The sequence below is a fragment of the Mytilus edulis genome, chromosome 14 (genome assembly GCF_963676685.1).
Source record: "Mytilus edulis chromosome 14, xbMytEdul2.2, whole genome shotgun sequence".
Classification (NCBI taxonomy): Eukaryota; Metazoa; Mollusca; class Bivalvia; order Mytilida; family Mytilidae; genus Mytilus; species Mytilus edulis.
The window spans coordinates 59,357,478-59,382,973 of record NC_092357.1 but is presented as its reverse complement, the minus strand read 5'-3'; the positions used below and the strand labels follow the sequence as shown (position 1 = coordinate 59,382,973).

The 25,496-nt window shown below is 32.3% G+C and overlaps 1 protein-coding gene across 1 annotated transcript in view; it reads left to right on the top strand.

The window, feature by feature from the left end:
* LOC139504340 (atrial natriuretic peptide receptor 1-like) overlaps positions 1–25,496 on the top strand; it is a 43,391-nt gene that overhangs the window by 12,124 nt on the left and 5,771 nt on the right. The window contains exons 2-9 of the mRNA XM_071294412.1: positions 11,462–11,824; positions 12,849–13,009; positions 16,221–16,356; positions 16,678–16,769; positions 18,719–18,857; positions 21,050–21,131; positions 22,849–22,972; positions 24,866–24,937. Coding sequence (XP_071150513.1) covers positions 11,462–11,824; positions 12,849–13,009; positions 16,221–16,356; positions 16,678–16,769; positions 18,719–18,857; positions 21,050–21,131; positions 22,849–22,972; positions 24,866–24,937 — 1,169 coding nt within the window. The remainder of the gene's footprint in view (positions 1–11,461; positions 11,825–12,848; positions 13,010–16,220; positions 16,357–16,677; positions 16,770–18,718; positions 18,858–21,049; positions 21,132–22,848; positions 22,973–24,865; positions 24,938–25,496) is intronic.

The following is a 25,496-nucleotide window of genomic DNA, read 5'->3' as shown; positions in this document are numbered from 1 at the left end:
TTCGTTCATTTTTGTACAAAAATTAGGTCATTAGTTTTATCATTTGAATTGTTTTACATTGTCATTTCGGGGCCTTTTATAGCTGACTATGCGGTATAGGATTTTCTCATTGTTGAAGGCCGTACAGTGACCTATAGTTGTTAATTTCTGTGTCATTTTGGTCTCTTGTGGAGAGTTGTCTCATTGGCAATAATACCAAAACCTTCTTTTCATATATATGAGAGGAATACAACGGAACAACACTGAACTATTGTCATTTCGGGGCCTTTTATAGCTGATTATGCGGTATAGGATTTTCTCATTGTTGAAGGCCGTACAGTGACCTATAGTTGTTAATTTCTGTGTCATTTTGGTCTCTTGTGGAGAGTTGTCTCATTGGCAATAATACCAAAACCTTCTTTTCATATATATGAGAGGAATACAACGGAACAACACTGAACTATTGTCATTTCGGGGCCTTTTATAGCTGACTATGCGGTATAGGATTTTCTCATTGTTGAAGGCCGTACAGTGACCTATAGTTGTTAATTTCTGTGTCATTTTGGTCTCTTGTGGAGAGTTGTCTCATTGGCAATAATACCAAAACCTTCTTTTCATATATATGAGAGGAATACAACGGAACAACACTGAACTACAACAAAAGCATACACCATCATACACAGAGGCTGACTGTAGATAACATCTGCCTCAATGGTTTTGATGTGAATTTCAAAACAGATGGGAAACAATCGTCACAACTCGGCCGATTCCGTTAGACGGAGAGTAGCGGAGTCATCCGAGGATTGCCGATTGAGATGTGAACGATACCAAAAGGGATATGCAAACTTGTAAGTCGAAATAAAACTGGCAATGACATGGCAAAAAAAGGGAAAACCTCAAGAGACAAGCAACGAAACACAACATTGAATACTAAAAGCGAGCAACACGAACCTGGCAAGACATGTTTGAATGTTTTTTTTGGTATCTTTCGTCTCTCTTTGAACTTAAAACGTTAAATGAAATAAAAAGCAATGCTACAATACTATAATAATTTGGGTTCTACTTGTTCAATACTAAATAACCACCACACTACAAAAAATGTATGACAAAAATACCGACCTCGCAGGCAAATCCAAAAAGGGGAAGACAATAGATACTGACTAAATCAACAAAACAAGTATAACATGTATAATACCTGTAATATTCCTGAATAATTTAATTTTGGATGTAACGCGTCTTCTGATTGACTGACGTTATTTTGTTATGAGCCCATAGACATAGTTCTGTGACCGTGACGTCATCAACGTTTTTTCATGGTTTTCTACGGTTTAAATTGGAATTTAGAATTAAATTATAAGAAATGACTGTAATATGTTTTCTGTCTATTCGATAAAACATAAAAAATGTGGAGCACACTGTTAAATAACCCGCTACGCGTGTTATTCAGTGTACACCATTTTTTTATGTTATTTCTTCATAGACAGAAAAAATATTACAGTCATTCCTTAACTGTAAAAGCATTTTCCAAGAAATAAAGTGGGTTTCGTCTACAAAAGACTCATCAGTGGTAAATAATGTTCCTTTAACGGCGGTTCACTAGTATAAATTATACTTTCATACTTTCTGTCCTGAAGTGTACCTAGTGAAGGTCATCTCAATATTATACGTCAGGGAATTGTTTCTTTATAATCGAGTGTTTAAAATCACCTTGTTGGCCGGAGAAATGGGATTCTATTAAGGCTTCGTACATCAGTGATCATTAACTGAATTCAATTGTGTCCTTTGGATTAAGAATGTTTTGATGACATTATTTACAATGTGGTGTCATTGAATATATTGATACGTGTTTGTATTCCTTAAATATCTATTAAATGTTGCATTATCAAATATATGTTATTAAATATGTGTCCTTTGAATTAAGAATGTTTTGATTACATTATTTACAATATTGTCTCTTTTTAGAAATAAACTGATATGTGTTTGTATTCTTTGCTGCAATATTAAATCTATGTTATTAGAAATTGTCAATAATGAAACTTAATTCGTTTTTGATATCTTATTTGTAAGTTTTCACTAGAACACATACCGATGTTACAGATGATTTGACTTAATAATTTGTTGATTGTTGCAAATTTTAAAAGGCATTAAGGGATTTGGTAAATTTAGAAATCAAAACAATCGCTGAAGACGGAGAATAATTCAGCTTTGAAAATTGTTTACAATTCACCATTTTCTACGTATAGTTATACAATTCAATGATGAATAAGATAAATAGAAATAGTTTATTGGCGTTTAGTACTAGTAATTCGTAAAAGGAGTTGGCATATCTCGGACAAGAGGAAAGTAGCAGATAATCAATATGTTATTCGCAATCTTTCAACATTTTGGGAAGTTTCATCCAATGATGATATGTTACTTACCTCAGAGCTAATTACAAGCATAAAAGAGGGACGAAAAATACCAAAGGGACAGTCAAACTCATAAATCGAAAATAAACTGACAACGTCATGGCTAAAAATGAAAAAGACAAACAGACAAACAATAGTACACATGAAACAACATAGAAAACTAAAGAATAAACAACACGAACCCCACCAAAAACTAGGGGTGATCATAAGCGTCGGTCAAATAATTGAACAGAGCTACAATGTGGCGCTTTATTTATCCTGTTTACTCAGCTGAGTAAATGTTTGTACATTTACTCAGCTTTTTTGTACATTTTCACTTATCAACTGATTAAAATCTGAAAAAGAATCATCTAAACTACTTCTAGTTTATTATCAGAATAAGTCCTCCTATTAGTTTGCACAATAAAAGGTCAAATATCTGATACTTCCCCGAATACGCTGCCTTGTTCAAATTTCATCGAAACCTTGAAAAAGTCTCTACGACAAATTGTCTTATGGTGATATCGACGAACGGAGCTAAAGCTGTGCATTTTTTTTTTTAATTCTTTAGCTATTTGATAGAACTTTTTTGCACAGTGAGGGTTAATATATGACACAAGTTTAACAAATTCAAACTTTTTGGATACTGTAAACCAACATATTTACGCGGATACTTTATTTCGCGTTTTACTCTTTCTAATCCGTTTCGCGGCTATCTAATTTTACGATTTCTAATTAACTTGATATAGTTTAGTAAGAAAAGATCCAAGTTTTTCATATTCGCGACGATTTATATTCGCATTATTTTTCTACTCGCGAAAGTCGCGAATATAAATCGCTCGGAAAAATAAGTTGGTTTACAGTAGTCCCTACGAGCAAGGTTTCTCCTAAAGTCAAAGATATCAGCGACAGAAATCAAGGCTGGATTCCTGAGTTAGAAAATTGTACAATTGTTACATAACGGTTTTCAAATCTTCGAAACACTTCCTTCATATGTCCTTCAACGACTTGCCAACGAGAGTTCCTTATCAAATTAATCATATAATCAAAAAAGTTAATTCTTCATTAGCTTTATTAAAAAGAATCAAGAAATACTTGAATCACAATGCACGAATTCTATTTTACAATGCGTATATTCTTCCACATTTGGATTACTGTTGTTCAGTATGGGGAAACTGTAACAAGTTTTTAGTTGACAGTCTACTAAAATTGCAAAAAAGGGCAGCTAGAATTATTTTAAACGAACACGATATTCGAAAACCATCTATTGAACTATTTAAGAAATCTGGAATCATTCCTGTTACTAAGAGAATATTTTACCACAAATCATTATTAATGTATAAATCAAAACACCAACTGGCACCAAAATATTTATCCAATCTTATTGTGCCTACAAGTAGTAAACAATCGTACAATACTCGACTTTCATCATCGGATAATTTTATTGTCCCTAAATCAAATACAGAATTATACAAATCAAGTTTTTCTTTTAGTGGTCCAAAAGTGTGGAATTCACTGTCCAGTGAAATTAAAAAATCAAAAAGTATATCTGCATTCAAAAACTCTTACAAGTCATTTTATTTTTAAAAGTGTTGAATTTATAAGTTAAGCCACAATGTATACCATAGTTGTTTTTGTTGTTGTTGTTATATTACTTTATATACGTCTATTGTTTACATGTGTGTAACAGTAGATTAATTATTTTTTATTCATATTGTTAACATTGTATGCATGTAGAGAGCCTTATTGAAAATTGGTTTAATCCAAATGAGTCACTCTCTTTAAATAAAGATATTATTATTATTATTATTATGAGCGAAGATATGGCTGCTTTTAAATAAACTCGTTAACTCTTTGTTTCGGAAAATCAAATGCATTTCGCTCTTTCAGCTGAAACGGTTTTCTGCAGTTTTCAAGATATGATTTATGTGATTGCAATTTTGCGGTATTTATGCATAACCAGTTTGGCTTACGTTTGTTATTGTTCTCTAGCTTGAGTGAAGTTCTTCCTACTCCAAACGACAGTCAGCACATGATACATGCGTATAAACAATATATTTTCTTTGATTTCTTTGATAATTAAATTCATTAGTTGGATGAGGTTTTGATGAGTTGCAACCCACAGTTTTAATGAGCGAAGGTAAATTTTGTAAAATTAAATCGGATTGCAAAAATAACAATTTGTAGTTCTTTGTAATGTTTCGTTTTTTAAAAGGAAATATCCAACGACTTAAATGACTAGCAAGGAATTTAGAAAAATGAACATTTTCATTGTGTTAAAGGGATGTAATAAGTTTTTATTTGACTTTTATTTACAACATGTGTTTTATATTATCAGCCAAATAGTCATTGAACTGGTGTCCATGTGCAATTATGTATTCCGGATGTAACTCTTTCGATGTTACTGCAAACAACTTAAATTTTTTTCTCAATTAAAAAAAAACATAGATTTGAAGAATTGTGTTCACAGTTTATAATGGATTTGATGCAAACAAATTATCTTTCATCATAGGAACTAAAAATTTAAACCTAACTGTGTATTCCCTGATCATTATCATTTGAAGAAATTCGCTGGTAGAAAAATAGTGGAATATTAATATTGTAATTGGATTGCATATTACTCTGCATCTAGAATACCTATGACACAACTTTATTGTTTTGTTGAAAAGTCGATCTCATTGTACGATTTGACTAGTTCTTGTTGTCCGTAATACATACATACAATATTCAATTTTGATTCAACAATCTTGGTTGGTGAACACAATTTAAGAATTGTTTATAATATAAGGGAAACAAATCATTGATATCCAAAACTGTTTCCCTCTCTATACAAAGCAAGTGTTACAATCATTACATATAATAGAACATGACATTATTCTGATTTTATTATTTTTAAGCCTGGTTTTTTAAATGAGTTTAATTATTAACTTTGAATGCCACCCGTGGTCTTAAATTAATGACGGTTATTTCGAAATTAGTCAATAATAATCCTAGAATATTTGTTTCACAATTACAAATAATAACGTGTCTTATAATCTATCAATGTAACTTCATGTAGTGTTAACAAATCTATAAAACATAAATGTTAACAATGTGATCTGAACTGATCTTAATTGAACTAAACGTTACTCAGTAGTATTTTACAAAGCTTTTACATAGACGTAAAATAACAGTCATTTAGATTACAACAGCTGCTGAGAAATTCTAAATTTTGCAGGAACATTTGAAAATGTGTTGCAGTGAAAGAAAGCGTATATCGATTGGATCAACGACAATGCAAACATGCAAAAATATATACGTTGCTGCCAGACATGATGTTTCTTTGGTTCCTTTTCTAGTTTTTTCGATTTGTCGGGATCAGGAGTACTAAAACTATGCTTAAATTATGATTATTTGTATCTTTTTATAACTCGAAAATAACTGATTTGTTGACAAATGTTGAAAAGTATAGGTTAAGGGGAGGGTTGGGATTCCGCTAACATGTTTAACCCCGTCACATTATGTATGTATGTGCCTGTCCTAAGTCAGGAGCCTGTAATTCAGTGGTTGCCGTTTGTTTATGTGTTACATATTTGTTTTTCGTTCATTTTTTTAATATAAATAAGGCCGTTAGTATTCTCGTTTGAATTGTTTTACATTGTCATTTTGGGACCTTTTACAGCTGACTATGCGGTATGGGCTTTGTTCATTTTTGAAGGCCGTACGGTGACCTATAGTTGTTAATTTCTGTGTCATTATCGTCTCCTGTGGACATTGTCTCATTGGCAATCATACCACATCTTCTTTTTATATATCACATTTAAATAGGCATCTCATACTCAACTATATCAGTCATATTCAGGACCGATAACTCTGTCGATAAATATTGTCGTGTATACAATGTTGTTGAAATCAGAGGCAATTGTATACTAGTATATGTCTATGTTGAAATGTATACAATAACATTTTTTTTTACACAAGTTTAACTTTATATCAATTTATTGAATGCCTGGATTTTCCTTAAAATATTAGATTAATAAAAAAATTAATAAAATCATATTCAATGAAATCTTGTTTAATTTTCTAAGAAATAAAACAAATCCATTTAAATTAGAATTTGAATCAAAATATTTCTTTAAAATATATAATTATAGAAACATAAATATTAATTTGATTATCTTTTAAAGCAGAAATATTTTCTTTTAAAGAAATTGTTTTATATTGTTCATATTTTCTTAAAGTTTATTATGATAGTACATTCTTCTTCTGATTTGACACGGGAAAGAAAAGATATATTTGTATGAAAACTTTTGTATATCACAAAATTCAACTCTGGTAATACATGCATGTATACACAGGATGTTTAATGTCACCTGGTTGCTTTTGGTTTGCACGTCTACCTGACAATATATTGTTATGTAACATTACAGCCCAAGTCAGAGTTCACCTGAATAGAATATTTATCTATTATAATTGTTTGGGTTTTTTTCTGTCTTGGGACGTATATTTCTTTTGGTTCCAAAAAGGAAAGTATGAATATATTTCTAAAAGAAGATAAATTATACAGAAAACAGGAAAAACGCCTTTAAAAAAAGCAGAGAAAATTTTATTGTTTACTATTTTCTGGTAACAGTATATATCTTGGATATCAGGCGGTCAAAATAAAATGTTCCCATGTCACTCTTAAAATAATATTTTTTTATCAAGAAATTTTGAAATCAATCATATTAAAATATCACCAAAGAAAATTACAGAAACATTAGAGATTCTACATAAAAAATTAAATTAAATCAAGGAAGGTCGTACTATACAAATCCTTGATATGATGCAACATTTCCATATACATCATCCGCCATTTTGAAAAATCCCGAAATATTCACTTTTTTAAATCAATTTTTGACCGAAATTGCCCAGAAATTAAACTGTTTCAAATAGTATTTTTCGCCAGATATATGTTTGAATATTCTTAATCGATTTGCAAAGTTTAATTTTTATTATAGGAATTTCTTTATTTGTTGTACAAGTAGACATAGGTATCGGTAATTTAGCATTGAGTCAACGGAGAAATGACGAGAAAAAGTAATGTTTTTACGATTCTCATTTGACCGAATTTAATAAAAAATTAAACTGTTAGGATCAACAATGTCTGATAGAAATATGTTTGAATATCAAGGATTGATTTGCAAAAGTTAGAAAACGGGTGGGGTTAATGGGAAAATTAAACTTTATTGAAGCACCTATGCATTTTATATGGGGCAATATAATACAAAATTTTACGTCACAAAAGTCACGTGATGTCCGACTTAGTTGGATATGTGGTAAATTAAAATCGAGAACTTTTGGATCGATAATTCTGTCTGTGAACTGATAAGTCCCCGAGAGTATAACCAGCCTATTATCAGCCTAATATCAGGAACTTGCATTGATATACAAATATTTAACAACTATTTCTGTAGTAAATGTTTAGAGCAATCAAATTTGTGAAATGAAAGGAAAAGATAGAAAATAAGAGAATGTGGTAAGAGTGCAAATGATTCAACTCTCTATCCAAGGGGAAATCTGTAAAAAGTAAACTTTTAAAGGGTAAAGTATGGCTTTCAACACAGAGCCTGGAAAGTTTGTCTGCACCGAACAAGCTATAAATGGTCCCAAAATGACATGTGTAAAACAATTCAAACAGGAAAACCAACGGTCTAATCAATATAAAAAAACAAGAAACTAGAAAATGTTATAAACCACAACAACAACGCCAATCACTGAAAAACAGATTCCTGACTTGGAACAGGTGCAAGCACATGTAGCGTGTTTAATCGTTTTAACAGGCACCAAACTTTCCTCAACCTAAAACAGTAGTATGAATTTACAACATAGAAAGACACTGAAAAATATCAATCGAAATGGTTTTTCTCGAGAAAAAAAAATATTTACAAAAACAACATTTATCCTTAATCCTCATCAATTGATAAGTGGTTGCTTTGTTTTTGTCAAGTGACAAATATTTCATGCATAACAAATTCGCCTTTTCAGAATCTAAAGAACTATGGGTAATCTCATTGTTTGTACACCAAAATGAAAATAACGTCACGTCATTAGCTTTGGCTTTAGAACGTTCCTAACTAATCAAAACGTATTGGTGTACGCTTTTGAAAATATCACCCAGAATGCATTAGTTTCTGAAACGACGAATTGCAAGGCATGTCTGTCGACAAGGGTTTAGAACGACCTGGTTATTTACGAATTCCACTTCCTACCCAGTAAAACAAGGGGCTCGAAAGAGTCTTGGTCGCACACCTTGGTTTTATATGTGCATATCCAGCAAAGGACACTCTCCAATATTGTAGACGAGAATAGACCCTATGACAAAGTATCTATTTTGTTGATCTGGTATTATTGATCTTTTAGTTATTTTATGTTTCAAGCAGAAGATCTGTATTTTCTAACTTATCAGACCATATATTTCAATGCTTTGTTTTGCCTTACTTTCTATATTTTTCATATTTTTTATATGTCAGCACTTTATTATTATCTACTCTTTTTTTACCTGTTTTCTCCTTTTTCTCTATTCTTTACATTTATTCCTTTATCTGCACTCTTTCTTCCCAATTCTGTAATCCCCATCAAAACCTTTCCACATCGATGACCGCGAGCATGTGTTGTCTCACGTTCATTGATATATAAGATGTATTTCTCCTAAACTTGGTATTGTAATCTAAATTTGAATATAATATATCAATTACATAAATATGTTTTCCAACAGTTGATCATAAACGGTTCTAATGTATCAAAGACTTTTTCTAAATTACAAAAATTAGGTTTAGGTATTTCGCCCGAGATTTGTTTTCAAGATACATAACAGGATATCTTATATCAGTTCAAAATCCTATTGAATTGTATTATTTCTTAATGGGTTAAAATCACCTCCGGTTTATGACAAAGCATCTTCCAGTCTTTAAACTCAGTCAATTATTTTTAATTTGAAAACATCTATGGTTCAAACGTATGATAAACAAGCTGTTTTAAGAACCGGATTAATGTTGTATTTATATCACCATATGTATAATCTATTCATTAAACTGAAGATTTAATATCAAAGAAAAGATTATTAAGGTCATTTTTAATATAAGAATGGATTAATGTATTCCCTTGAAAACATACACCTGAAAGTAAAATTACTTTTATTGAGGAATCAGCGGTTAGGACAGAACTACTGCCCTTTTATGTTTTTAAATAAGCTTTAAATTTTTCCATCGAGCAACACCGAAAAGACATTAATTGTCGATAAGCGCATCTGCTGCAGAAAAAATTGGTACAGTCCTTGGATGGTCTAAACTTCCCACTAACACCATACACCGTTACACCATACACCATACAGGTTTACACCACACATCTTGTACCATTACATCATAAATGTTACACGTTTGCACCATACACCATTCTATCTACACGATCAGAAATTACCCATTATGCAATTAAATTTCAAATATTAAAATAATTATTATTGTTATTTTTAAAATTCGAAAAATTGAAATAAAAAGAACTTTGTTTTCAACGAATGAACTGTTGTACACCATTCATTCACACCATTCCCGATCGCACTTTACACAATCACACCATTCCTCATACACCATAACACCATTCCCCTTACACTATACACCATAGAACCATACACCTTACACCATTGTACCATATGCCATACATCATTACACCATACACGTTTTTTTTTTTGGGAAGTTTACACCATCCAAGGGCTGTATCATTAATGTTATCAAAACAATGAAAATGTTTGTTTTTTAATGACTAGTTTTCGTACTGACATGACAGTACTTTCAGGTACAAATCATGTGAAATTGTTGTCACACATTTCTGTTCTTTGGGTGGATGTAAACACATTTGTTCCGTAGCTAGCGTTTGGCCTCTTTTGTAAAGTCACATGGGCGTTTCCTTTTTTTAAATTACGTTACTTCTTTATCTCCATGATTTGGTAATTTTCCAAATAACGATAAGGAAAACAATAAATGTGTGTGAATCTGCGGTTCAATCTACACAACCTTTACTAATACACTGTTCAAAATGTGCATTTGAAAGTATACAATATGTTATATTAACATTAACGGTACCCATTACAGGACAGGATGAGCTTCTCGTCAACAACTGTTTCAACAGCGATGGTCAAGACCAACATTTTAAAAGTTCAAACTAAAAGAACGAACTTATTTAAAAATATATATACATATATTCAGAGTCGGACAAGGAATCAAAGCTTTACATGAGGGATATATATTCCTTATTTCAAGCTAATTTTCGAATATTTTGTAGCTTCAAACTTTTTAAACATATTACAGCCGATTGCATTTAGTGAGTTTATATATATTGAGGTAATTTCTTTGGTTAAGTTGCTTTCTATTTGAACCGTGAAGTCATTATTAGGGAAGGTAAACTATTTTCCTTTAAGAGTAGACTAGTCCGACAGATACCCATTCTATCTGTCTGTAGGACTATGCTACTTTAAATAACTTACCTATATAAATGACTTCACCGTTCAGCTAACAAGCACACTAACCAAAGATATTACCTTCACCTACAACCTTAATGCAATCGGCTATAACACAAAACCAATATCGCATACCAGGACCGACAAGACGGTTACTGGGCTTGTGAAACACTCTAACAGTCCACCAGCAGAAGTATCACACTAGTGGTAGTAATAACAAAAAATAAACAGCAAAAATTTTCCTGCACCAGAATATTTAAGAGTTTTCTTGATCGACAAATTCTGCACAAATTAAATGAACAGCGATTGGCAGAAAAAAGTAGGAATGCTATTTCAAAAGGCTCATATCTGCCCAAATGATTTGAGGTTACCATAATGTTTTCTGTATTTTAAGAATCCTCTAGTTTATCTAAGAAGAGTAGAAACAAATTAGTTGACGTCTTACTTTGTTATTTTGGAATTTTGGATCCTCAATGCTCTTCAACTTTGTACTTGTTTGGCTTTATAAATATTTTGATATGAGCGTCACTGATGAATCTTATGATGACGAAACGCACGTCTGGCGTACTAAATTATAATCCTGGTACCTTTCATAACTATTATTTATTTGTTGTTTTTTTTCCAGGATGTTCATCAACTATTGAACCAGTCGGAAGAATGGCCGCATCTTGGAATATTTTGATGTTAGTAACCGTAGGAACGGACGCTATGTTTGATGTTCAGGAAGATTTTCCAACTTTAGTACGAACTTCTGTTTCTGTAAACAAATTTTCACTGTTTTATGTCGAATTTTTTACCCATTTTTCGTGGACAGATATTGCCGTAATTTATGACCAGAATGCCATATACTGTCCAAGATGGCAGGAAGGCCTAGAATTAGTCTTAGCAACCAATGGTTACCAGGTTACGGTAATTAAGATGAGATCGATATCAACTGGAATACTCCAATTTAAAGAAAAACTTCAGAAAGCTAGTGAAGTATCTAGAGGTAATAAAACTAAATTCAATATTAAACTAAAAATTTAGAATGTAGAAAACAGGAAAATAGATATACGAAGAAGGGGAGAGCCTCTCTAAATCCAAGTCACAATTTATAAAAGTAAACCATTATAGTTCTGCCATCAAAGAACACGGAGCCTTGGCTCACACCGAACATCAAGCTATGAAGGCCAACCAAAGGTTTAATCTATATAAAAAACGAAAAACGAGAAACAAGAAACACATATAAAAAACGACTACTACTGAACATCAAATTCCTGATATAAAAACAGATGCAAACAAATGCAACAGGTGTTAACGTTTTACTAGTCGCCAACCTTCACCTTTCCCTGAAGCAATAGACGTGTAACATCACAACATAGAAAGACACTCTATAAAATATCAAATGACACATTGAAAAGCTTTTGTTTGGATTAGAGTTGCTCAGACTTTAGTTTTTATGTTGCGTTTAGTGTACTACTGTTTTTCTGTTTTTCTGTTTGTCTTTCTTATTTTTAGCCATGGCGTTGTCAGTATAATTTCGACTCATGAGTTTGAAAAAAGCCTCTTGTATCTTTCGCTTCTCTTCTCGCTATTTATCACATCGATTTTTAGAAAAGTTGAGAATACAATGAAATAATACTATTACAATTTTCTATCTTCCATACACATGATATCGTAAAATAGAATAGTTGTCTCATTTACAATCATACCACACCTCTTTATAGTATAAACAAAAGAGGGACGAAAGATACCAGAGGGATAGTCAAACTTATACATTGAAAATAAACTGACCACACCATGGCTGTAAAGGAAAAAAAGTCAAATAAAAGTACACAAGACACAACATAGAAAACTGAAGACTAAGCCACACGAACCCAACTAAAAAGTGGGGATGATCTCAACATGCTGAAATGTTCCGGAAGGGTAAGCATATCCTGTTCCACAGTAAATACATTGATGTTCAATATCTAAAATTTAAACAATCCCCATTTATAAATATAATCTTGGAATTATTTTATTTATTAATTAAGTATTTGCTGTTTGCTGCCACATGGATACCTTTCGGGAGCTGATGATTGAAGCATACAATCTTGGAATGACGAATGGCGACTATGTGTTTATAATGTGTACAAGGTACAACGGAGATTTCTTCGGAAACTATAACTGGCACAGAGGTGATGAATTTGACCAGGTATTTATACATTTTGAACTCCCATCTTATTTGACTATGATTGTCAGATTTCCTATCGAAAGTCGGTGGTTTTCTCCGGGCACTCGGGTTTCTTCCACCAAAAAAAAAAACCCTGGCCTCCACGAAATAGCCTAAATGTGGTGCTTAAAAGTGGCGTTAAAACACCAAAAAATAAATTAATTATACATTTAAAAATTCGCCGTTTCAGAATCTAATGCATCCTGGGTAATATTTTCAAAAGTGTACACCACGTTTACTTTTCTACATTGGCTAGAGGCATAGGGGGAGGGTTGAGATCTCATAAACATGTTTAACCCCGCCGCATTTTTTCGCCTGTCCCAAGTCAGGAGCCTCTGGCCTTTGTTAGTCTTGTATTATTTTTAATTTTAGTTTATTGTGTAGAATTTGGAGTTTAAAATGGCGTTCATTATCACTGATCAAGTATATATATTTGTTCAGGGGCCAGCTGAAGGACGCCTCCGGGTGCGGGAATTTCTCACTGCATTGAAGACCTGTTGGTGACTTTCTGCTGTTGTCTGTTGTCTGTTCTATGGTCGGGTTGTTGTCTCTTTGACGAATTACCCATTTCCATTCTCAAGTTTACCAAAACGTACTGATTGGTTAAAAATGTCATAAACAATGAGAATTCAACCAATGACGTGACGTTATTTTTGTTTTGGGGTACGAAAATTACAACTGGTACAGAGATGATGCATTTGATAAGGTTTTACCAATGTTATTTCAACTGATCGGGCGGAGCTTGTGTTTTAATTTGCATAAGGACAGCCTATTTGAAGATGTGTGTGATAAGGATGATTGCCGTTATAATTGATATTGAATTTTAATCACCTGTCAGTGTCACCAAACGCATATAGAAAAGAACTGAATAAATGAAATGGGACGAATAGCTGGACACTTCACTGATGAGTTTATCCCAATACTCCTGTCTATAGATGGACTGGTCTTACAAGAGCGAACTTTTTAAACCCCGCCCAGTCAAGTGAATTAAATCTAGTAATACGTTTACATTTTAAAATTGCTCATCCGATAAATAGAGTGCTTGCTCAGAATATAAACGAAGGTACACACCAAACAGAACAGAATAAAAAAAAGAAGATGTGGTATGACTGCGAATGCAACAACTCTCCAAAAGAGACCAAATGACAAAAAAATACAACTAAGGGTCATCGTACGGCATTCAACTAGTAGCAAAGCCCACATAACAGTACAACATGAGAACAGACTATAAAAATCTTTTGAAAAAATTTAAACTCATCATTTGGATTCTTAAAAATACGTCTAAAAAGTACAGAGCGGACGTGATTGGGTACTCATATATCTTACAAAAAAGACAATATGTACTTATCTAAGAGTAATGATACAGTCCATTATTACTGTCAGCTTTTCACCTTCATTGGAGTATATGACCAAAGCAAGAGAGTAGTACAACCGAATCGGACGAATCGTGGAATTAAAATGTCAGATATTTTAAGACTAAGAAATTACTTATTGACAATCTTCTTTTTGTCAAATTTTATTTAGGACTTGAATTCTTCTTTTTGTAAACTTATTGGATTGTAAAAGTATTGACCGAAGTACATTTTTATGAAGTGCAGAAACGTTTCATTTTGAAAAAGTGCTCAAGGTCAACTAAATAAATAAAATTTGACAAAAGAAGATTGTCACTATTTGCAGTGTGATACGAGAAATATCTACTCATGTAAAAAATTGATAACAGGCCACAACCATAAGAAAATGCATTATTCATCCAAATGTACATTAAAATATGCTATTTTTTTGCCTATACTTATCGAAGCATCATTACTCTTCTTTAATAACAGTCAAATTTTAGATAGCAAAAAAGGCATGGCAAACAGTGATGATGGTGAAGTTTAGAAATCAAGTTGGATCAGAATTTTTACAGTTTGAGCAAGACTTAATAGATCGCGCCAGAAAGGATTTTAACTATACCTACGACCCAGTAGTAAGGAAAATTTTAGCTTTTATGACAAGGAAAATAAAAAGACTGTTTTCATAATTCCAACTTTTGACCAAAATATATTATTTTTGGACAGATTACCTACTATATGGTATAAAATTCTGGTACTTTATCAAGAAGGAGCAACAAAAAGACAAACCAAGCTACAATCGGTCTAATCTCGGAAAACAATAACCTTTTTTTGAAGATTTTTTGTGTATAGAAAACCAAAACACGCTTTATTTTTTTTCTTCCAAATTGGTAGAAAATTATATACTTAGAGTTGAAAGTTGGTAACATGAAAGTACAGTGAAACCTGTTTAAACCGAACCTCTTCGAGACCAGGATTTTGTTCGGTTTTAGTCGATATTCGGTTTTATCAGGTTCACAACGCATACAATTTGATATGTTGGTTTATACTGGTTTTCTGTTTATACAGGATTCGGTTCAGTCAGGTTTCACTGTATTCCTTTTGCTTATTATGTTCCCTCTTTTCTTTACTATTTTGTGATCAGGGGTGGTGTCCGTTTGTCATCGCATTATGAGTTTAAATACTAAGATATTTGCTCCAAAAATAGTTTTTAAATGGCACTATGTAAAAAAAAATGGTCTACCTTATTTTCAGTAGAAATAATTGAGCATGCAATTGTTTTTAAATTAATGAATAAAAGAACTGTTTTATGTTGCTCAAAACACAAGTTATATGTTGTAGTCAGCCGAGAACCAGTTTGTTCGGGTGGTAAATTTAGTAAACAAACCCTAAACAAATATGTAGAAGACCTTGGATACTCCGAAATAGCAGGTAGTTCCGGTTCGAATTGTAAGCGTGTGATAAATAACGATGACATTTTGACTTTTTGGAAGTTAATAAATGTTATCAAAATTAAAATTACTGCAAATTTTTATTTAAAACAATTTGCACATACTTTTTTGTTATTTACAGTCGATGTCAATAAGTATGTTGCTAAAGGTAATGTCTTTGGTTGGCTTGCTTGCTAGCTGAACCGTTAAGTTATTGTTAGGTAGGGTATACTACCCTCCTTTCGAAGTAGCCTAGTCCTACAGAAAGTTAGATTGGTTATCTATCGAATTAGTCTACTCTTAAAGGAGGGTAGCTTACCTAACCTAACAACAGTATGACTTCACGGTTCAGTTAGCAAGCAAGCTAACCAAAGATATAACCCATAGCTACATACTCAATGAAATCGGCTGTAATTCTTTTCTCATTTATAGCCAGGACCTGATGTAATAGATTATTACGACTTATTTCTTATGTATGGCCAAATTCTGAATGAAACCATAGAAGAGGGCGGTAACTATAGCGATGGTGTTTATATGAAATCGAAAATAAAAGGAAAGACTTTTAAAGGTCAGTGTAAATGTTTTGCATTTGGGTGTTTAGATAAATTTCAAAAAGTTCTTGTAACCTGTAAGCTAAACGATGACGTACACCAGAAAATTGTATTAACTCGTTTAAACTTGATTCTAAAAAATGCAAAATATAACATTGTTATGTGAAATAAACGCTGATGAAAACATTTTGTGGTTAAAGTATTTCAATATGAAAAATGCAAAATAAAACGTAATTCAAAAGCAAAATGCACTAAAATCCAGTTTAATTTATCTAGCTAATTTATGATTATCTTTTTTATATTTAATAATACTTTCATATAAAAACATTTACTTCCAGGAATACAGGGCAACCTTGTTTTTGACAGCATTGGAGCACTGGAGCCGGAGTACTCGCTTCACGATGTTAACCCAATTACTGGAGAGTTTAAGGTAACTTATTAAAAAGTATTCACACATATTTACTTTTCCTTAGTAATTTTAGTCAGTTTAAATACTTGGATTAATACTTTTGACCAGTACATTTTTCTTGGCCTAAAAAATGAATGCCAATTATGTTTCTATTCTTATGGAAAACAAATAGTGTAAAAAAGGGACTAAAGATACCAGAGGAACAGTCAAATTCATAGATCGAAATAAAGTGACAACGCTAGGGCTAACAAAAAAAGACAAACAGACAAATAAATAGTACACAAAACACAACATAGAAACTAAAGACGTAGCAAAACAAACCCCACCAAAAACTGGGGGTGATCTCAGGTTCTCCGTAAGGGTAACCAGATCCTGCTCCACACGTGGCACCTTTCGTGTTGCTCGAGTTATTACAAACCCGGTAAATAGTGTAATACGGTAGGTACTATGAATGCCAATTATGATTCCATTTCAATGAAAACTAATCATGAAATCGATTTCAAATTGTATTGTCGGATATTTAAGATGACGTTCAGTTCATAATTATATTGTGGTGTACTGGGGTAATGTCCGATGTCGTAAATTCATAAGCAATGGTGTCCGTTTTTATTCTTTGATTGCAATGTTGTAGTGTTCTATTATATCTTATTTTTGTATGCATTTCTCTGTCATGAGTTTTCTTCGTTTTATTTGTAATGTATTCCTGTTGCATAATTTTGTCATTTAAGCGGTAGTTTTAACATTGTCAAATATCGGGAGGTTTTTCTAGCAATAAAACTAGGTTAAACCCACCATTTTTCCTAAAATGTCATGCTCCAAGCCAGGAATATGACAGCTGTTATCAAACATTTAAATGTATGTTTGCGTTCATTTTTGTAGCAGTTTAGTTTTCATAGATATAGGAAGATGTGGTGTGAGTGCCAATGAGACAACTCTCCATACAAATAACAATTTAAAAAGTAAACCATTATAGGTTAAAGTACGGCCTTCAACACGGAGCCTTGGCTCACACCGAACAACAAGCTATAAAACCCCCAAAATTACTAGTGTAAAACCATTCAAATGGGAAAACCAACGGTCTAATTTATATAAACAAAACGAGAAACGAGAAACACGTATATATTACATAAACAAACGACAACTACTGTACATCAGATTTCTGACTTAGGACAGGTGCAAACATTTGCAGCGGGATTAAACGTTTTAATGGATCCAAACCTTCTCCCTTTTTCTGAAACAATAGCATAACATCACAACATGTTTATTTGTTATTTTACTCTTTCAGTTGATGTGTTTTCCTCGCTTTTGGTTTTGACCCAGATTTGATTTTACTGATTGGATTTATGAGTATTGAACAGAATAATACTGCTGTTACCTTTATCAGAAACACCATAATTCCGGTTTTGTATTTCGAATAACGAAATGTTATACAAGTGCGAGATTAAGCTAGCTGTAAAACCAGGTTTAATTCACCATTTTCTACATAAAAGAACATGCATATACCAAGTTAGGAGTATGACAGTTGGTAGACCTTCATTTGATGTGTTTGAGCTTTTGATTTTGCCACTTACTTGATTAGGGACTTTCCTTTTTGAATTTTTGCGGAGTTTAATATTTTTGTGATTTTACTTTTTAAGGCGGTACCCAACACTTTAACTAAAATTAATTTGGCTCGTTTAATTGTCTTAAAATTTTGACAAAGTGTTTACTTTGACCCTTTTACAAAAATATAAAAATTTCAAAAAATTTGAACCAATTTAACAGTTTTATCAGAAAAATTACACTGGTTATATAGCAGTTTGACACACACTTATTTTGATCATTGAGAAGCTTAATATTCGTTTTACAACACAACGTAATTTTACAAAACGTTTAGCTGACTTTACAGAGTTATCTCCCTGTAGTGTTAGGTACCACCTTAATAATGCTATTTGAAAATCAAATGAAGTTTCCATGTATGTTTACTCTAGGTCGTTGGTGATTATTTTAGTTTTTCACGACAACTAATCCTAAGCAATGCGTCTATCCACTGGCCAGGTAATAAAGGACCGCCAAAGAATACACCTTATTGTGGATTTGTAAATGAGAATCCAGCATGTTCTCCAAAAGGTATGAAATAAAACTCATAATAGATACATTTACCAGGATCGAAATTTTATATTAGCGCCAGACGCGCGTTTCGTCTTAAAAAGACTCAAAAGTAAAGCTCGAATAAAAAAAAGAGTAACAAAATGTCCAGAATTCCAAATAAAGTACGGAGTTGAAGAGAATTGAGGACCAAAATGTTGCCAAATAATGCTAAAGTAAATGATTCATGATGTAGAAAAACCTTAGTATTTCAAATATCAACGTTTTATAAACAGTTATTATATAAACATGACCATATCAATGATAATTCACGTCAACACAAAAAAGTGCTGACTACAAGGCTGATGATACCCTCGGACAATTAATACTCCACCAGGAGTGGTATCGAACCAGTGGTAGTAAATATATAAATGTAATAACAAAGTAATTTTAGTTATATGAAGGTCTGAATAATGGCCCTATCATTTTTTTATTCCCACTTTTTGGGGGGTAATTTTTATCTATTCTTTATACATTTTGTCCATATTTTTCTATTCTTTTTTTTCTATCTCTACAACATTATCTTTTCTAATTTGTGTGTCTCCTTTTCTTGTTTTTCAGCGGAGCGGGGGTCTTTATTCGGCGCATTGTGTCTTTTATACTCTGTTTTTTAAATCCTTTTAATTATCATCTTATATTTTTGTTTTTATAGAACTATATTTGATTCATTGCTTTATTAAAAACCATAACTTAAAATGCCTACGTATCACATATCATTTTGGAGGATATTACGACCTTTTTGTAAGTTTTTTGTCATTCGAAGGTTAAAGCAAAAAAAAATGCCAATAAGTAAACAATAATGTAACAAAAAATAATCAAACATATTTATACTAATACTTAACAAACTTCTTTCATGTAAGCATCTGAAAGAAGTTATCATAAGACATGAGTTAATGAATATAACTCTTCAAAATCCCTTTTACGTGTGCATCTTAATTTTATAGTTTAATTTTATTCAAAGCTTTTAAGTACCACAGATTATATTAACTCATGTAGCGATACAGACTTAGAGATGGTTGATTTATCAATTATATCACAAATGCATTACTGATAAAGTCTAAGACAAATTAAAGTATATGAAACCCAACAAAAAAACTAACTACTAATAACACCAGACAAAGTAAAAAAAACCAAACGGGAACGGCGGTTTGGGGAAGGGGGTGAGGGTATGTCACACCTAGTTAAAGACGTTGATTGGTTTGTCACGTGTGATGAAAATTTCTCATGCATGTTCACTTCACACCTTGTAAAAGACGTTGATTGGTTTGTCACATTTGATGAAAATTTCTCATGTATGTTCACACCTTGTAAAAGACGTTGATTGGTTTGTCACGTTTGATGAAAATACCACGAGTTTTGCCTATCACAATTGGAACATACTGGTATCAGTCGTCATCTGTAAAGCAGATATTCCTTTACCGTCAACCGACTCGTGATAGCAGCCGTAAAATTTTTAGAAGGGAGGTTTCAACTTTAACTTTCTGGTTAAATGCCTTTTTTGTATGTTTAAATCATTTATATGTTTATCAAAGTCAAATTCATCAATATATTTTATGCATTCACATGAACCAGAATAAAGTAAAAAGTTTGATCCTTTAAACATATTCATAAAACATGTTGATGCAAACGTACCAACGGTATGTAAAAAAGGGACGAAATATTACAGAAGGACATTCAAACTCATAGATACAGAATAAAGTGACAACGCTATTGCTAAAATTAAACAAAGAAAAACAGACAGACAGAGAGATAATAGTACAGAAGACGCAATATAGAAAACTTAAGACTAAGCAACACGAATAACACCTCAAACTAGGGGTTATCCCAGGTGCTCCGGAGGGGTAAGCAGATCCTGCTCCACATGTGGCACCCGTAGTGTTGTAAACATTGATGCACTGTAACCTTGGTCTGCAATCTTTAAACAATAAATATACTGTAACTTTATTTTCGCGAGAGATTTATTTTCGCGACTTTCGCGAGTAGAAAAATAACGCGAATTTAAATAGTCGCGAATATGTAAAACTTGGATTATTCCTTATTAAACTTCAGCGAGTAAATCAGAAAATCGAGAATTTAAATAGCCGCTTAGTGGTCTAGAAAGGGTAAAACATGAAATAAAGTATCCGCGAAAATAAGTTGGCTTATAGTAGTCTATTTATCAATTTTTATTTCAGAGTTGAGCGTGTTGGCAATAGTTGCTGGTTCTCTTGTTGGTATTGTTGTTTTTATATTGCTTGTTGTGATTTTTGGATACAGGTAAGTGAATTGTATAATACATTGTATATTACCTCCCTATACATTTCCAGGAATATGATTGGTTTAAAGCGTCTGCGTGGAGACCGTGTATATTCCATATAAGAATACATCATATGTCATTTTATTTTAGTGTTTTGACACTATAAATGATTCGAAATATAAAAATAAGATGATTGGTATGACTGTCATTGAGAAAACTTTCTACAATAGACTCAATGACACAGAAATCAAAACAACTTAAGGTCACCATACGGCCTTCATTCATAAGCAAAACGCATACTGAAAAGTCATCTATAAAAATGTCCGGACATTTCATATTTGAAACGATTTTAAAGAAAATAACTAAAGGCCAAATGTGTGTACAAAATAATGAACCAAAAACAAATATCATTAACAGAAACAAACCAAAACCACTGAATTACAGGCTCCTCACTTGAGACAGGTACATACAAAATGTTGCAGGTTAAACATGTTTAAGTCAATTTTATATGCTTTTAATCAACAGACTTTCAGAAAAACAATTAAACTTACAAAAAATCTAGGTGGTCTTTGTTTTTATTTAATTGGATGCCTGTCATATTCCTGTACATCACACTCATCTTTTATTCATAGCTCTGAGAAAAAATCAGTTTCGTTTGATCATAAAGTACTGTGTATTCACTATTATTCGTGAGATATCAGTTTTCGTAGAATACATAGATACAGATAAATCATGAATTTAAATGTTCAACTAATGACAATTTTTTCTATAAACTTTTTGGCGGATTTTGAAAAAAACCACGAAATCAAATAGCCACGAAAATACAATTTCATCAATCTACGAAAAATTGGAACCCAAGAAAACAAAAGAATCCAAAGTAATAATAGAACTGAAGAGTAAAGGTTGTACTTACAGCGTCTGTGTGTACCACAACAACTAATGGAAATGTACTGTCATATAACTACATTGTACTAAGAAACGACAGATAGAAGTACATATGAGATCAGTTACAATACATTATAAACTGTATGCATCCAAAGCGCTTCAAATATGAAGAGCTATATAACAAAATAGGTCTTTAAAATAGCCAAATCTATCTTATATCAACTTTACCTGAATATAACTACATTGTACTAAGAAACGACAGATAGAAGTACAGATGAGATCAGTTACAGTACATTATAAACTGTATGCATCCATAGCGCTTCTAATATGAAGAGCTATATAACAAAATAGGTCTTTAAAATAGCCAAATCTGTCTTATATCAACTTTACCTGAAAGAGTTGAAGCCTTAGTTTCTAATAATTTAGTAACTGACAATTTTAGAAAGATTTATTATAAATCATGTCGGTACTTCGCTGATGATACCCTCGAGACTGATATTCCACCAGTAGAGGTATCGACCAAGTGCTCTAAAACAAAATGAAAACAGCACGTTATAAAATCAATGCGTCCAAAGCTCTTTTGTGGATTTACCGTCACCAGGAACGCTCAAAGCGATATATTTAAAAAGACTTGCATGGAACTGTTCTCAACAGATTAAGATCCGTGTTACCTTAAAATATAGCAATATACTTCTATCCTGTACCACGTCAGGAATATGACAATTGTTATCCATTTGTTTGATGGACAAAAATACTGAGTTCTAAGGAAAATTAATGAACAGAAAGTCCATAAGCAAACGGTTCAATCAAAACCTCAAACACATCAAACGATTGTATCTTTCAAATTTATAGAAAAATGAAACAAGAAGCACAGCTTAAAAGTTCTTGGTGGAAAATCAAGTCAGGTGACGTCAAGTTAAATAACAGTACCAATAATAGTTATAGTAGTAGACGGAGTCGCCTTTCTATGTTAAAGGTAAATATATATTTCACACCTTTAAATGGTGGCTCGGATTTCTTCCTCAATCATAGATTTTGAAGTACCAGATAACAATTGGTCTAGATCCTGCTTTAAATGTGCAAAATTTGATAGAAGTATGTAAACTTTGATATTATACAAGATTAAGGCGACTGAAATTAACCGTTGTTGGAGTCTCGTTAAAAATTTATAGTTATCAAAGGTGCCAGGATTATAATTTAATACGCCAGACGCGCGTTTCGTCTACATAAAACTCATCAGTGACGCTTAGATCAAAACAGTTAAAAAGCCAAACAAATACAAAGTTGAAGAGCATTGAGGACCCAAAATTCCAAAAAGTTGTGCCAAATACGGCTAAGGTAATCTACTCCTGGCCTTGAAGCATAAAGCTTTGTTCAGTGCTCGGAGCACAAAAATCATGCTCAAAATGTGAAATCCAGTAATTTCATCGGTTGATTCTTGAGACTGAGTACAAAAATCGTGCTCAAAAGTTTTATGACCGCAAGGCCAAGGGGTAAGAAGATCCTTAGTATGTGTTTATGTAATTGTTTTTAATTTTAACTTTTGTGAATTTTGTATTGATGTATAAACTTCAATGTATGTTTCATTTATGCTGTTTACCATATATAATTAATCAATAGAAAAGCATGTAGATTTCAGAAAATCATGTAAAGGAATCTGAGTAAAACTTTGAAATAATTATATGAGAATAGCTTAAGATTGTGCATGTACATAATTTTTTTTCAACAAGATTTATCAATATGCAGTCAAAATAAATATCCTGAAAATATCTGCGTTTTAATTTTATTGTATCAAATAGAATGGTTTAACAGACAATAAAATAAGTATAAACGCTCAAGTAATTAAGGTTTCAGTAAAAAATCATTAATCAGCATGGAAATCGATGCAAACTACTAACATATTTTGTTATCTAGATTGCTTAAGGGGGTAGACCTTGGTTCAGGGAGATAACTCTTTAAATCAGTTATGCGTTTGTAAAAGTCAAGTTTCGTCAATGAATTTTAAGCATTTACCTGAAACAGATTGGAAATAATCTATGTATCCAAGAAGCTTAGAACATATTTATGAAAATGGCTGACACAAACGTACTGATGATTTTCAGAGTTATTTCCCTTAACCTAGGTCTACCTCCTTAAATAGGGTTTTTTGAGTAAACTCTCTCCAACAGACGAGAAATGGATCATTTAACCAATTATATGGTAAATGAGTTTGAAAGGCATTGTTCAGATTACAGTAAATATTAACACAAAAAAAACTCATTTATTTGTTTATAAAATATAAGATACACGGTTATAAAGGCTTACATTTTCTAATAAATGACATAAACCAATACATACACCAAATATAGGCAAATAATTTAATTTTGGATGTAACGCGTCTTCTGATTGGCTGACGTTATTTTGTTATGAGCCGATAGACATAATTTAGTCATGTGACCGTGACGTCATCAACGTTTTTTCATGGTTTTCTACGGTTTAAAATGGAATTTAGAATTAAATTATAAGAAATGACTGTAATATTTTTTCTGTCTATTCAAAATAACATAAAAATGTGGTGCACACTGTTAAATAATCCGCTACGCGCGTTATTCAGTGTGCACCACATTTTTTATGTTATTTCTTCATAGACAGAAAAAATATTACAGACATTCCTTAAATATGTATGAAAACATATCTGGCTTTAAAGGATCTTTTAAACTTTATTTGTTCCATATGAGTCTTGTGTGGGCGTTACGTGACTCTAATGTACAAAATTGAAATTCTGGTATCTTTGATGAGCTTGCTGATTTGTTTGATTGTAGTCATATTTCATTTTGGTTGTTCCCACAATATTTTCTTATTTATAACCTTACGCATTTGCTTATTGTAGAGTACAGAAGAAATTTACTCCTATAAGGAGGCATATGGTCACTTTGCAGGAGATCATTGTGGGGTGTACCAGGTAATAGTAATGTTGGCCTAGTTTAAATGATTTGACATATATAATGTTTATTATATCAAATCAATTTGGGAATGGCAATCAGGAATGTGTCAAATAGTAAAATCACAAAAATACTGAACTCGGAGGAAAATTTTATCGGAAAGTCCATAATCACATGGCCATATCAAATGACAAAACACAAAGAGACAACAACCCGACCAATGGACAAAACACTATTGGAGGCCACCCATGGGTCTTTAATACAGCGAGAACATCCCGCAACCATCGTCGGGCTTCAGCTGTCCACTTAACCGATTGTGTACTAGTTTAGTTAAAATGGTCACACAAAACTCCAAAACATATAAAGAACTAAAATTTAAAAAATACAAAGGGGAGAGGCTCCTGACTTGGAAAAATACTAAAATTACGACAGGGTTTTACATGATTTATGCGAGGTCAACCCTCCCTCCTATATCACTAGCCAATGTAAAATACACTAATGTAGGTATCAGCGTAATCTGCATATACGTGACGTTAAAAAATATAAAACAATACGTTAAATAATTTATTGCGTCCGAAG